A 16434-nucleotide genomic window follows, 5' to 3' on the forward strand; every position below is an offset into this window, starting at 1 on the left:
AAGGAGAACAAATCTATAGCTAAATATTTTAGAAATCTCTACAAATTTCCTAAAACAACTTTTCCAGACATAATATCTAGAATTCACTTCTAATATATGTCATTTTACAGTCTTGATGAGTTCTGACATAGTGGACTTTAAACCATGTTCCTATTTCAGGACTGAATATTGTCTGGCATGAATCACAGATCTGTGAAATTTGAAAGGCAACTTCCACCAACTCTAATGAGTGGGAGAGAAATAACATTTCTGGATCAACATTTTCCCCCTCCCTTTAAATGCAGCCATTTGAAATTGCTCTGAGGTTTGGTATGTTAGAAATAATCTCAAAAGAGTTGGATTTGTGGGTGCAATGCAGGTGAAACAATAAAAGACTCATAAGAATTCATTTTATCACATGGGTATCACGACTACATATGTGATATATGTAGAAAACTGAAAAAATAGTAAAATTACAGCTCTAATTTGTTTTCTGGATCATGTTTACAATCCATTTGGCTTTCTGTTCTGAGTTTTTCGTTGTAAAAAAAATAAGTAAATGACATGCTGTTGAATTAATAGTTGTAAAACTCCATGGACAGAATCCACAAAAGCTGGCCACATCTTAAAGGCAGAAGTAATATGACCATCAAGGATAACAGTTGTGTCAAGTCACTAGTGGATTTTACTAAAAATGAGCCACTCAAATATTTAAGTACTACCCTGTGTTTTATGCATTGCACTATATTATTTTATCACTTTTAAAACAGACATGAATTAATTTAGCTGAAAAGTTCAATAGAGCACCTGTTGGCAAACAATTGGATTAAATGACTATGCCTTATTTTGTTTACATTCTTCACAACTAGAACAATTAGGTTGATACTCTCAATGATCTTTTTTGTAAACGCATATGGAAAATAACATGTGATGAATAATCTCAGCATGGTTAGCCAAAAAAATGAACAAGCAGCATACTGAACATTAAAAACAGGTCTTCAGAGGAAGCAATTGCAACATACGGGACTGTATTTAGACCATTTGGTGGTTATACTGCTTAAAACCATCACTCATTGAAAAAAATGACTGAAACAGATAATGAACATTAAAAAAGCATGACAAGAAATGTGACAGGGTCTGTGAGATGGTCACTCAGTTACTTACGATGTGTCAGTTTAACTTGGAGGCAGTGAATGCTTATTTAGGAGTGTTAAAATTTTTTTTTTAATATTACCTTTTCAGTCTCCAAAATTTTATTTTCAAATATGAAGGAGATGCAGTTTCTAACAACTTCCAATCTTTGTGCACTGTTGAAAACTGTACTGGCCTTTTCCATTATGGAAACTAACAAAGAAAGAGAAGTACACACAGATGTGAAACAATTTCTCTGTAAAAGCCACAAATAGTAATTAGACAGTACTTTTAGAAAATTCCTAACATGGCTTCTAGTCTAAATTTTATTTTGCTAAGTTGTTTATCATTATTAGGCTCATATGAGAAGGAATTTACAAACTCTCAAGTAGCTTTTAAAAACAAGTTATTCCTCAGTCTTGCTTTTTTTCCAGTTACCCTTATACAGGAAAGCCTGCAGCTGGCTTGCTGGTGGTTATGCTCTGAATTTTAAGTGGAGTATTTATTTGCTTGTTTTGTTTGTCTGTTTCATATAGACAACCAGACTCAAACCTGTAAAACTAAATTAATGGCACTGACATACTAATTGAGTCTGGATTTTAAGATCACTATCTTAACCAATATGGCACGAAAAAGTGAATTCTATAATGATGTCATTTATTTTTATCTTACTGTACAGGGATGGAAATCACAGAATTACATGAGCACAACCAGGGCCGGATTTCCAGTTAGGCACTGTAAACAAATGCCTAGGGGTGCCGGCTTCCTAAGGGCGCCTAAACACTGACAGATTATCGCACGGGCCAACGGGGTCCATGCCCAGGGGCCCTGGCCAATTTAAGGCACAAGCGCTGGAACTCTGGCCCTCCAGAGGATAACAGTTTAATTATTTCAACGTTTAAACTTTTAAATGTTCTGATCTTCCTGGCTCCTCTTCTCAATTTCTCTTCTTTCGCTTGTCCATACACACAGATTCATGTTGAAGGTGCTACCAGGCCAGTTGATAATGAATTAGTGTAGAACCTTTCTTCGGCTCCATCTCACAATTTTAACCATATTTTTTTTTATACTCACCAAACTCAGTAATACAGAAACACCTCAAATTTCTGTTTGTAATTTCCCTTTCCTAAGGCTATAATCTCTCTATGACAACCACTTTGTTATGCATGCTTTACATCTTTGTTTTGCTTTGCTGCAAAGTGTACAACCACATCTGTTATCTGTTTTAAGTTTTAAATCCAACAAACTACAGTGGATAATTAAAATAGGTCTTATTTTTTGCCTGCTGTAGGTTAAGCAACTGCATAGTTCCATATTTGCCTGGTTTTTAAATAAAAAAACCCAAAGCATTTATTAAATAAATAGTTCACTACCTATTACTTCTGTGGTCGTGTACACTGAAACAAGTGTAATGCAGACACTCAAGTCTTGCATGCAACCTGATGTATTTCATCCTTCTACTAAAACAAGGGGGTATTCCCCATTTTCACAAGAGGATTCTTCCATTAAAAATGTTCAAATGAATGAACCCTGACAAATTTCAGGAAGCCAGATTTTTCTGCTGACAGTACAATGCATATTGTGTATATTGCGCTAATATCCATCCCTTTCGATAACATGATTGAATAATACATGGTTCCTTAAGGTAGAGGAACCTTGGTCTGTTTCAAAGAATTCACAAAACTGGATCCTCCATAACAAAAATCCTCAGATGAATCAAGCATTTAAAGAAGCCTATGACTTGAAACACAAGTTTACAACTCAGTTCTCCTATCTAAATTAGAATTTGCTGAATTCTAGAGATTATTTAATAGAAGATATAGCATTCTCTTGCTCTCGCTCTCCCCCCCACCACCAAAAAGAGAGAGAGAATGCCATGGATATAAGAGCAGAATAAGCCTTTTTTTCTCCCATAAAATTTTATCTCACATAAAATGAGATACTAATACCTACATGTGCTGTCATAGCCAACACGAGGAAGTGGAATTAATATAAAAAACTATAGAGTGGAAAATCTACCGTTCAATCAGATAAAGGCAAATTCCTCATTTTTTTAGGAAAGTTTCTGTCTGCATTTGTCCTGAGAATGTTTAATAATAATACCTAGCTCTTATAAAAAAGGTACTGAAATGGCACATGGATCTTACATAAATTCTGAAACCAACCTACTATGTGAATGCTGAATTGGGAACAACAAATTTGATATGTTAATTATATTTTTACTTCATTACACTAGGAATTCCTTTTTTGCCTTCCCCCATCTCTCAATAAAACACCATATTAAAAACACATTTTAATTAAAGTAGATGTTTACATTCATTCTAATATGGATTCATAAATATATGGCAGATAACAATGCCACATACCAACAGGTGGACCAGCAGGAACCACACACTTTTTTTCTATCCGAGTAGCTGGTGGGGCACTTTGGTTCTTAGCAAGGCCTTCTTGAATTAATTCCTGAACCCGGCTGTCATTAATTTTGGGGAAAGGAAGGATATGAACTCGTAAGTGAGATCCCTCTGTGGGCCGTGGAACTTTTTGGAATGCCATGTGAGGATTTGGATTCTCCTGCAACCAAAAAGCATAACATTTTACACTAAAATAGTTATTTTATATTAACACTTTGTATAGAAGTAGCACAGTATCTTGAAATACAGACAAAGAGTAATCACTGAGTGGTCACTCAATAGGTGAAGTTGACAGATTTCCCCCCCCCCCCCCCCCCATTGAAAAAGGCCTTCTTGGACTTTGTAACAGCACCAGAACATTTTAGCATTACATTAATCGTTGCACAAGCACAACAAATTCTTCTACGTTTTGCAGGCATTGAATGTTTGGCTTGTTGAAAAAGTGTTAAGCCGAATTTCATTGAAATTTTGTGTGTCCCTTATGGTTAAAGAATAGAAACTCTACATACTCAAAATGATATAGTAATGTTATGTTCCAAATTCTCGTCAATCTAATCCCCTTAAATGTAACTTTCCCAACTTCATTTTTATTATTTTAACGGATTTTATGAACTTTAAGCTCACATGATGTTGAAATTACAGAGAAATGTCACAGTATGCTCCTCAGCTGCACGATTTACAAAGTGAGTTTTGTTGGCATCCAAAGCAATTCAGAGGAGAAAAGGAGAAAATGTAAATGATTGCTTAAATGAAGCCAGTTAAACTTGACTTAGTGCATAACTGATATAAATGTAGGTAAACAAAACAGCCAACCTTTTTACCGTTGGAAGGATTAGAGGAGTGGTGTGATACATCATCATTTTACTATGTTGAGTAGTTGAAATACATAAAATGTCTCCAGGCATCATCATAATGAACACAAGAATAAGAATCTAATAGAATAGTTTCTTAGTCAGAAAGTAAGGCCGCACAAAACCTTATTCTAGCTCTATTAACTATCAGATAGATAATTCTTGGGAGGAATTCAATTAGAATTTCACCCTCAGTATAAATTTCAGATTTTCTCTGGTCTATTGCAGAACAGCAGAGCAGTGATAGCATATTGAATCTTTCTGCAATCCAAGGGATTTTCTGTTTGTCCAATAAAGTCTACATCATTTTAGCAAGGGCAAATGATAGTGGCAAATGATTTCTGGCCATTAAGCTGCAGAGACTTGATTTTACTTGTTTCTTTGCATAGTTTCTCCATATAATCAGAAGAAGGAGTATTTCAAGAGCACAATATAAACAAAAAATATGATATAGTTTACAAAATTTACAAAGTGAAAATGCAGTTTTGTGTAACACACTTTAGCAGGTTTCCATCTGTGGACATGTCTCTGCAGCTACTAGGCTCTTACACCTGCAGAGAGGCTCAATATGGCTCTACAGCTCACTGTATGTATTAGACACAACCTGGAGGAGATGGACAAAAATCAACTTGAAGAGGAAAAGAAGGGCCAAAATCACAACAGCAAGACAGATATGTAACGGGGAGTTGGGATATAGGGTCTTTGAATCAGAGAAATGGAAAAGTTTAGTGGTCGTCTTGTATGCAGTGTAGTTGTAGCCATGTCGGTCCCAGAATATTAGACACACAAAGTGAGTGAGGTAATCTCTTTTATTAGACCAATCTGGACAAGTTTGTCTCTAACCAACAGAAGTTGGTCCAATAAGGCTTGGTCTACACTTAGCTCAGTGATTTGGCGGCAGTCGACGGGAGTTAAGCAAAGTACGCAAAGAACTTGTGTAACTCCCGTTGATTTCTGTGCTTCTCTTCTGCACGCCGTCTTCATTGCACTGCACCGACAGGAACTGTGTTCCTGTTGACACAGCGCTATGCTACTTGAGGAGGTGGTTTTAGTATGTCGACTTCTGGATCGACTGATCGAGTCTTCACTGACCGCTCAGTCGATCCAGATAAGTCGATCTGACGGCGGCGACTTTGTAATTGGCTTCCATGAGTTATCCCACAATGTGTGGCTGTGACCACTCTGCACGTTCGCACTCTGGCCTGTGTCCACGTACACAGGAAACAGCCCCCCCCCCCCCCCTCAAGCCCTGGGAAATTTTTAATTCCCATTTCCTGTTGTCAGCGTGGAGAGAGCTTGCCAGCAGAACTGATCATGGCAACTGCACGCCCCAGACGCGCTCCAGCCTGGAGTCGACCTAAGGTCTTGGATATCATCAGTCTGTGGGATGAAGAATCTGTTTTCGCTCAGCTCCAAGCCAGCAAAAGGAATTTAGATATTTACGAAAAGATATCACGTGGCATATTGGAAAAGGGGCACAGGACGGACGCACAGCAGTGCCGTGTTAAAATCAAAGAGCTGAGGCAGGCGTATTAGAGAACTCGGGAGGGGAACAGTCATTCTGGCTCGTCATCAAAGACATGCTGCTTTTATGAGGAGCTGCATGCAATTCTCAGCAGTGACCCCACCACTGTACAGCCTCAGTGGTGTACCTGATACCTCAGAGGAATCCAGGATGAATGAGGAGGACTCTGTGGATGAGGAGGAGGAGAATGAGGAGAACAGGGGCCAGGCAACTGGGGAATCCATTCTCCCTGAAAGTCAGGAGCTGTTTGTAACCTCAGAACAGCCCAGCTGGATGGAGAACACTGTGAGCGACCGAGATATGGAAAACTCATCCACTATATCCTGCACATTTCCCAAAGTCACTACCCTTCTTAGCAGAAATCTGTTAATGGCCCGGCAAACTTTTATTACAGCAGCTCCCATGGTGGATTTACCAACTCCAAATTGACTCCCAACTGACCGGTAGCAGTCTAGTGTTGCTAGCTTCCACAGAGCGATGGCCACCCGCTTCTCCACTGTCAGAGCCAGTCTCAAGTGAGTGTTCATGCATTTCAGGGCTGGGGACAGCTCTGTGCAGAGTTCAAAGAAAGTGGCCTTTTGCATATGAAAGTTCTGCAACCATTGCTCATCATCCTACACCTTCATAACGATACTATCCAACCAGTCACTGCTTGTTTCCCGGGACCAGAAGCAGCACTCCACCCACTGCAGATGGTGCATGACAGCCAGTAGCAAATGGGAATTTTTTCGTTCTATGGCTTGTAGCAGGGCGTCTTGAGAAACATCACAGTTTTCAACACTGCAGTCCCTGTCTTGCCCTTGAAAATACTGCAGGATAAGATGTGAAATGTTTGTGACGCTCACGATAGTGCAGAGCTGAGCGGGCTCCATGCCTCTCCAGCAATGGCATGTGCGTGGCAGAGACTGAAGGGTTTAGAAAAATGGTGTGAAAAAGCATTAGTCTGTTTGTTTTGGGCAATAAGGGAGGGAGAGGGAGGACGTTGCCTCATGGGACGATAACAACCTTCCCAAAAGCCTCTGTGGCTAGTTGCACTGTGGGATAGCTACCCACCGTGCACTGATTTGATTGTTGACCCAAGCACGGCAAGTGGGGACGCAATCCCCCCGATGCAGTGAGCGTGGTGTGATCATGCTCCTGCGACTTCTAAAATTTGGTGGGTGAAAGTCGATTTAAAATAAATCGCCTTCAATCTGCAGTCTAGACATACCCCAAGTAAAAAAACAAACAAACTGTGCAACCTTATGTTCAGAGCATGGCAGGACATTGATTTATCTGTTCCATTAGAATAATCTCTACACTAACTGCTAAGTAATCACTGTGAAGCTGGCCTCAGTCTCAACACTCGTGCTGTGTTTCAATGGAATCATGTAATGGGTTTCTATAACTGCCTTGTCTACTCAGGATATTTGGTTCATTGCAATGGCTCTGTAGGCTGTGTTGGGATCTCTCTGTACCACTGTCGATGCAGTACTTCTCTTACATGCAGACTTGTGTGTTCTGCCTCTGGAGTGAGGTTTCTACTCTCCAAAAACGTAGCAGAAGCCAACTTTTTTCAGGAAGACCTCTACCATGGTTGGTATTAATAGCATTATATCTCACTGATACTGGCTGATGTGAATGTCAGCCAGTATCACTGAAAAAGCATTAGTCTGTTTGTTTTGAATGATAATCAGAATGATAAGAGATTTACTCTTCAGTAGCTACTTTCTGGGATTCACGGTTAATCATGACAGGAACATTTTTACTCATTATGTGTAGTGAGGTTCTGTGCAGGAGCCCCAGTCACAGATCAGAACTCCATTGTACCAAGTGCTGTATAAACAAAGAGATTGAACACTACGAATAAGAGAAGAGAGAACTGGTGAATGCACCAAACAAACATGGGAGCACAAGGTAGCAACAAGACAATATTGCTCAGTAAGAGAAGAGCAGTTAAACCAAACCAGCTGCCTAATTACTGTTAAGTTCTTTGTAGGCATCACAGCAGAGGAAAGTTTTAAGGCAGGATATGAAGGAGGTCAATGAGGTCACTTTATGAGGAGCTCCTTCCATGCAAGGGAAGAGCAGAAGAGAGAGTATAAAATGCTTGTTTTAAAATTTAAGAAATTACCAATGAAGGCTGGCATCATTAGCAGAACAGAGGTGGGGACTGACATCTCAACAGTGTATGAAAAATAATAGGTGGTATGGGGAATAAGCCATGAAGGACTTAAAAAGGAAGATGACTAGTTTGTGTTTCATGAGGTTGAGAAGGCAGAGCTAGTGGAAGGATGTAAGAGAGGTGTGATATGGTTGAAGTGATGAACCATGAAAACTAAGTTTACAACTGTGTTTTAAATGGATACAAATGGTACAAGGTTGCATTTCCCATGGTCAGGGAGGAGGATGTTGTAATACTCAACATGAGAAATGAGGAAGGTCTGGAGAGAGATTCAGCTATGTGGACAGAGAGGAAAGGCCAGGAATACATCCCTGGCTGAGTCCCTCTCTCAGTGGATGGTCACCAGTCTGCTTTATTAAGCCTCACCCTTGGATTGCCTGTGCTTTCAAGCCATTTGGGTCTGTGTAGCCTCCAGACATTGTCACCATCAGGCAACTCCTGGGGTGTAGACTCCCTGTCTGACATCCACAGTCCAGCTGCCCTCAGCTGCCCTCAGCTCTGAGCTCTGAGACCATTGCTGAAACATAAAGCCTCCCCAATAGCTTATGCACACACTCCCAGAGATCCACTCTTGTGGTCATGCCACATTACAGTTTAATTTTTCAGGAACCACTTGCCTGGTAAAGTAAGAAATACTCAGGCTTTGCAAAGAAACTTCAAAACCACAAACACACACACTTACTCATTTACTCTTAGACAGCATAGGAGAGAGAAAGATCTAGGCAAAACAACAAACACCTAATATGACATCTGCCTCACCATCCCCACCTGCCAGCATATATGCATGCATGTGCGCACATAGATAACACCTCACCCCTTGGAGTCCTCATCACCCGAGGGTCCTTGGGGTTTTGGTCAGTGTTCTGGAGGGAAGACAAACTTTTCCTTGTCCCACTCTTCCAGCATGCCTTCTCTTTTGGTAGTTGTATGGCTCCCTTGCTCAAAGAACACATCTCCTTTGAAAAGTTGTCTGTAACACCTTGTTAGGTGGTCAACAGGAGAAGAAATGCAGCTCTTGCAGTCATATGCTCAGACAAAGGAGAATGCCAACACTGCCCCTTTTCTCTAAACATATTTCTTTGAAGAGATAGTCCATTCAAAGGTAAAGTCCTCTGCTGGCAGAAACTCCATTGTTCAAGCTGGTGTGAGCCATTCACTGCTGATGGCTCCTTGACAGCCCTGTCAGACCTTTCCAGATGTCTGTTCACTTAGTGTCAGGTCCCTTCTATTAAATGGATGATCTAATTCACAAAGACTATTACAATCACAAATGACATTTCACAAAACAAAAAGGATTTGTAAGTTGACCAGACATATTCCCCTAACTGTCACATCTGGATCTTAGATGTTTTGCAGGAAGAAGCAGAAAGGTTTAGACAAGGCTTAGATAAGAGGATCAAGTGACAGCGGCCAACTGAAGAAGAAATACAGGTCATTGACCTGAGTGACAAGGAGAATGATGGTGATGTCTGTGGTAACAGAAAAAGGAAAGATGAAGAGCTTTGTTTTGGCCACAAAATGCTTAAGCTGACAGCCAGACATTCACAAGGAAACATCAGAAAGTCATGCCAAGATTTCAGTACAGACAGAAAGAGAAGCATGGAGTGGAGAGGGAGTTCCTTGAGTCATCAGACTAGGGATGATAATTAATGTCACATTTGCACATGAGACTACCCAAAGACAAGATGCAGAGGGGACCAACGGCAGAGCCCTGTGGAACCCACAATGAAAACTGGAGTGGTTGAGGAGAATTATCTGAAAGAAACACTCAAGGAGCAATTGGAAGTAGCCCCACTGCCTAATTCTGAGGTGCTCGTGCTGCCTCTGTTAATGTCTATTGCACAACTGTTGGTGGTCATTGCAGGCCTTGTCTAAACTACACAGTTATATTGACATAAGGAAGCTTACATTGACCTATCTATGGAGGTGTACATACTGCAATGCTCCTCTTACTGCTTAACTCGCCTGCTACACTGTCCTAATAAAGCCACCTTGACGAGAGCTGTAGAGCTTAGGGAAACATAGTAAGAGCGATGCAGTATCAACGTAAACACTACTTTGCTTATGTCATCCTAAGTGACCTCATGGAGCTATCCCACAATGCCCACATAACATACAAACCAGGGGTCACTCAGTAGGTTTAAAACAAACATAGGAAAGTAATTCTTCACACACCACATTGTCTACCTGTGGATATTATTGCCAGAGAATGTTGTGAAGGCAACAAGTATAACTGGGTTCAAAAAATAATTAGTTAAGTTCATGAAGCATAGGTCCATCAATGCCAATTAGCCAAGATGGCCATGGACGCACACTCATGCTCTGGGTGTCCCAAAGCCTCTGACTCCCAAAAGCTGGGAGTGGACAACAGGGGATGGATCATTCGATAAATTGCCCTGTTGTCTTCATTCCCTCTGAACCATCAGCTAGATGGACTTTCGGTCTGACCTAACAGAGCCATTTTTATGTTATTATGAATAGAAATTCTGAGTTAACACTCTTCCATATATAGAATACTTTTTAACATTCCTTAAAAGATAGAGCCAAATTCTACTCTCATTTATGCTATGCGATCTCATTGAGTACAATGGTGTTGAATGGTGCATGAGGAAACTATTTGGCTCTTTGCATGGAAAAAAGTAAAATTCAGTCTTAGCTTAACTAAGACAAATACTCAATGAAATCAAACTATGGAGTACTGAGCAATCCTGAGATGTTTATAAGGTAGTAAGCAGTAACATGGAATATATATATTCTGTGGGGGTATTTTTGCAAAATGCTAATCTTTCAGATACTTCCATGGGAGATTACTAATACTTACTATGCCAGCAGGAAAATCAACAGACAAATTATACCCCATATCATTTTTTCAGAAAATGCCAGTGTATTTCATATCATATTAAAACAGTATTATCAAACTTGGCTGCATTGAGAGTATTGTTCCAGTATAGTATCATTAGTTTTTCATTCCCATAGTCTTCTACAATTACCATGACAGAGGAAGTCCTGTTAAAAGCTGCAGGAAAAAGTTTAAAACAAAGAAATGGAACTAGATGGCTATGAAGAAGGGAAGTGTGATATCCAGTGCAGTCATTCACCTCTTAGTCACTAGTTTTAAGTAGTAACCAGATAAGTAGTAACCAAAAATCAAAATGAGCTGATGGCTGCTTATGTATCTAATTTAATGTAAGATACAAGAAGGTTCTGCTGTTGTCTGGGTAGAGAAATTCTATCTGTAAAGTTTGTTAATCCAGTATCAGACTAAATCATTGAAGGTCCTCTGAGCTAGTACTTTAATCCTTTAGCGTGCACCTTTAACAATTACATCTGAGGAGGCTTTTCAAGCCAGGGGTTTTTGATATTGTGAAATGTGGAAAGTCAATGCCAGTGATTACTAATGTTGATTCTCTGCTTCTAAAAAATAAGTCCTGAATAGCATCTCCATGCTGATAAATGTAGATGGTATGCAGCACTTATTTTGTAAAAAACTTTTTCATCTTCCTGTCTATCAAAAATCAAATAATCAAGATTCACACTACGACACTTCCCCCCACCTCCTTTAAATTATGGAGAAAATTAGCCTTATGCTACACAAATTCCTCAGAATAAGTGGCTGTATTATGCCATTCCAGGTGTGAAATCATTAAGAATGTAGGTCTAAACTGATCAACCTCACTACATAAAAATCATGGGGAAAAGGTGTCAAATTAATCCCTTCAATGCCTTGGGAGGTTCACCGTGATTTCAGCAGGGAACCCTTTGTGTAACTTTTGGAATGTATGTTGCGCACCATGATGCTCTCTATTTAAAGATTCAGATTTTAAAATATGAGTCCATATGCATGACAACCTGAGGAATAGGACTTCATTGTTAACTACTAATTGGCATTGGTGGTAACTTTGTTTTCAACAAAATTTGGAAGATCAGTGATTTAAAAATATTTATGCTCATAAATTAGACTAAATTGGATGAATATTGACACTCCATTTTAAGAAATGTTAAAAATACTGTCTAAATATTCACTTGTTTACACAGGGGTTTAAAAGAGGATCAAACTGAGTTAATGCAGTTTGAAAATGGTTTGCATACACACAATGTAATCCGTCACTTTGCACTAATTCCACATTTGCCATGAAATCTGGAGTCCTCTTGCCAAGTGGATTAGGTTTTGCTGCAAATTGAATTACTGTGGTCTACTGTTCATGTGGACACAACTGCTGCATACCACTTTTTCCCCATGCTTTGCAGATCGACCATTACTGACTTGGCTGTTCACCAGTGTGCCTTCCCTTGGCTCTGAGGTGAAGTTGCCAGGACATTCTCTCCCCCTTTAAAGGTTGTCATGGAACCAAAATTTGCCCATTTGTTTCTGGATCCGAATGTATCAAAATTATTGCGATGCAACCACAATAGCACTCCAGAAGTCCCACAACATGCCTTGCCCAGCTGCTTGAAGTTGTGCTGGGACCCTGGATCTCACTGCCATCTGGGGAGAAGTGTTGGTGCAGGAAGCTCTTGTGGCCAGCCACATGAATAAAAACCCTTTTATGGACATTGCCAAGCAGATGTCAGAGAGGTGCCATGATTAGGATGCCAACCAAGGCCAAATAAAGATCAAGCAACTTAGGAGTAAGTACACTGAGAAGGGGAACAAAGGGATACAATTCAGCAAGGGCATGTGACCTGTCTATTTTATGATGAACTGACAGGATCCTACACAATTATAGCACAACCGGTACAAGACACCATGGGGAGCCTGCTGACGACACTTTTCCTTCACTGAGGGCAACCAGCAAGGCCCCCTGGAGGACAAGCTGGGAAAGATGCCAAAGAGGAGCTGTTCCCTGAGAGCCAATGATCTTTTTGGGACCCAAGACACTGACAATGGCCAGTTGGAAAGCCAATCGCAATCATACCCTGCTACAAAGTACCCCAATTCTTGCCCTGCATTGGTCGAGCTCAGGTCCCAGCCAGAAACCCAGGCCAGAACCAAAGAGGCAGATCCTTTGGAGGGAACTTTGGCAAGGAAGTATCTATCGTTGCAATTTTTTTTATTATTGTGTTACACTGCTGTTCTACATTCTGTTCCAGGTGCCCCAGGGAAACAGCCATTTTAGATGAATGTGAGCTAGGTGCTCTTCCAAGTATCCAGCCTTCGTGCCCTCCTCATTACCTCCCTTCATCAGACTATTCTGTCTGTTCAGCATCTCCTGTAGATGTTTCCAAAATGGTGGCCACTCCACCTGGGCAACTAGCCTCTGTCTCATGCTAAAGCCATGACTATTGTTAGTTTTCAAGACTGTGGCTCAGAGGGTGCTTTCTCATTTGCCTATTTTCCTTTCCCCATTCCCTCATCTGTCCTTTCCAGCAAATGCGCCTCCCACCCCATTCGCCTGCCCGAAATGGCAGCTGGCAGCATGGAGCATCCGCAGCCTCTACCCCACCGTCTCTTGCATCTTGGTCCACTATGACTCATCATGGCATGTAACACAAAATCTTTTAAGTAAAGCTAAAATAATTCATTTGGTTTAACAAAAGTAGATCATCCATAAACAATACTGCACTTCTCACTCTATCCCAACGCACCTCCATAGTTTAGCAGCTGAATGTACAGCTACACATGTTCAGCCATGAGACTTGAAATATGAACAACAGGCCACTCTGACAATATTCCACTGGGTGTTAGTGATCTCTATGAGATGCCTGGCTGCTTGTTTGAACCACCGCACAAGTCTCTCTGCACCTCTGCCTACCCCCCATCCCGCCCCCCATTGCTCAGGCTATCTTCCTGGTCTCACAGATATTGTGCATTCTACATAGGCTTGCAGCGCCCCAAAATGATGCTCCATGTTGTGCAGCTGATCTTTGACCCAATCCTCTGGTTCAAACAGCTCAGTATCCTCATCCTATTGCAACCGTTATGTAGTGTTGTCCTGTTACTGGAGGAGCCGGTGATGTTGTCATTGAATATTTTGCCGCAGCATCTGCTTGGTGGTGTGGCAGGCAAAGTCCAATGCTGAATGTGTCTGGGCTTGAATTCTGTAATACAGCCCAAGCAGCCTCAGCGTATTCACACTTGCCACCATAGTGGAGCTGTCATTTCTGGGTCCATGCTGACAGACAGTAATTTGAAAATGGTGCTAGCCTGCCCAGAAAGGAAGCATGGGGTGCAGACAGCAGAAATATGGGCTTTTAAAAAAAAAACTGAACCCACATTTTACAGCAAGAACAATCCAATGATGTTTGCTGCTCGGTTACGAAATAAAGGACCAAGGGATACCGCCGAGAATACTACTCCCTCAGCTCACAGTAAATCAGTGCCTTGGCTCACACAATGCGAACTGAAAATGGAATAGGCATCATTTGTGCACGCTATAGTTGTGACCTGTGTGCTGCAAGTTACCAGACAAACCCTACTGAAGTCAACAATTCCTGAAGTCACAGATTACAGAGTTTTGGGTTAACCACATGACGTTAATCTCACTTTAACTGGCGATTTCCTTGATATTTAGAGATTAAAGGTTTAAAGGAAATTCACTTGGAAAAAGCCTTTACTTTTAAGTTACTTTGTGTGAATTTCCATGTGTTTTAGCATGGACAGTAGTTATGGGAAGGGGGATGTAGAGGAGATGGGAGCAGTAGAGTTGCTGGTTGGAAAAAACATGCTGGACGCAGGGAAGACAATAGAAGCTGTCATGTGGTTGGTGGTATGGGGGAACACAGAGGAAGCCAGAAACACTGGTGGCTAATGGAGAGGGTGGGAGAGCACAGAATTTACAGGACCAGCAGGAAGCTTGGGTTGATAGAGCAGCAGTTTGGAGGTGGAAAAAGGATTAGTTGGCCCTATTTGTAACCTTTGCGCCCACCCACTGCTAATGGCACCCAGCCTAAGGGGAGGAGTCACTGCACCCGGGATACAACTAATGTCGGGGGACAACTAATGAAAAAAGCAGGGAGGAGTTTGGGGGTCAGAGAGTCAAAACAAAGGAAACCGGAACGGGACACCGAGCAGAGAACCCCGGACAGCGCCCACTGCTCCCGGAAGGTGTCAAGGGAGCCAGCAGATGCTGCCCAGAGGAACTCTGCCCAGATGTGTGAACACACGAGGGAACGGAAGTAGGCCCCACAGTCGCAGAGTGCCCCCCCAGCCAACCTCCTCTCCCTGGTCTTGTAGATGGCCAGTTTGGCCAGGGCTAGGAGGAGGTTGACCAGGAGTTCCCGTGACTTTGTGGGGCCACGGATAGGGTGTGCATAAAGAAACAGGTACGGGGAGAAGTGCAGCCAGAACCTCAGCAAGAGGTTCTGGAGGAGCCGGAAGAGGGGCTGCAACCTGGCGCACTCAAGATAAATGTGCGCCAGCGTCTCCCTCACACCGCAATAGAGGCAGGTGTCAGGGCAAGGGAGGAACCGCGCCAAGTACACACCCATGCCCACGGCTCCATGAAGGAGCCGCCAACTAATATCCCCAGTGGGCCACGGGGTCAGAGTAGAATATAGACTGGCCCACCGGGGGTCCTTGCCCTCCGCAGGTGGCAGCAGGTCCCGCCACTTGGTGTCAGGGCGGGACCCGAGGGCAAGGAAATGAAGGGTATGCAGCACGAGCATGTAAAGATGGTCTCTCAGTGTGGTTTGAAAGAGGACCAGCTGCAACTTATGCAGCCAGCTCAGGGCGAAGGGGGAGGAAGGCTGGGGAGCTCACGGGGCCGGGGCCCGATGAAGAGCACAGGAGGGCTAGGACTGAGGTGGGGGCGGGGAGCACCCTCTCACATGGCCCACTCGAGGTAAACTCGAGCAGCAGGGGGCAAGGTTGCCCTCACCTCCTGGAGTACGTGCCGGGGGGTTCGAAGTGTGGAGAGCCCCATGCGCTGAGCCAGCACCTGGGGGTCCACCCAGTCGCCCCAGTCGTAGTCCAGGAGATCGCCGATCTTGTTGACTCCTGCCAGGACCAACCTCTAGTGCACCGAGAGGGTCTCCGCTGCCTGCACACGAAGGTGGGGGTTGTGTAGCAGGGGCTCCACGAGGAGATCCATCCCCTCGGTGGCCACAAAGGGCCTGGAGACCGCGAGCAGCCTCCAGGCCCGGAGGAGGTCCTAATTAATTGGTATTAGGGAGGCAGGAGGGCAATGGAGGATTGTGACCTGAAAAATTTACAATGTGCATGGGACAGCTTGGGGTGGGAATGAGAAAAGGAGTAGACAAGCATTGGTAATTGGATGGAAATTGGGAAGCAAAGCTGCCCTGGGGAAGCATGCACAGGGACAGAGATTGTGCTGAATTGGAGCAACAGGTTTGAGGGGAATAGAGTTGTTTGGAGGCAGTGATTTAGGGGGTGATGTGGAGAGGCCATACTGGAGATAACAAAAATAACCTTAA

General features: G+C 42.6%; 1 protein-coding gene across 7 annotated transcripts in view; it reads right to left on the reverse strand.

The window, feature by feature from the left end:
• The window catches only part of SBF2 (SET binding factor 2), a 547042-nt gene that overhangs the window by 212554 nt on the left and 318054 nt on the right, over nucleotides 1-16434 (reverse strand). For all 7 annotated transcript variants that reach the window (XR_010918455.1, XM_067540773.1, XM_067540774.1 and 4 more), the window contains 2 exons: nucleotides 3477-3681; nucleotides 1214-1323 (listed from right to left, as the gene is read on the reverse strand). Coding sequence is in view for 6 of the 7 variants with exons in the window: in XM_067540773.1 (XP_067396874.1) it covers nucleotides 1214-1323; nucleotides 3477-3681 (315 nt within the window). In the remaining variant the exon portion in view is untranslated. The remainder of the gene's footprint in view (nucleotides 1-1213; nucleotides 1324-3476; nucleotides 3682-16434) is intronic.

Source organism: Emydura macquarii, unplaced genomic scaffold (assembly GCF_026122565.2).
Source record: "Emydura macquarii macquarii isolate MOO-44397 ecotype Brisbane River unplaced genomic scaffold, CSIRO-AGI_Emac_v2 contig_587, whole genome shotgun sequence".
Lineage (NCBI taxonomy): Eukaryota > Metazoa > Chordata > Testudines > Chelidae > Emydura > Emydura macquarii.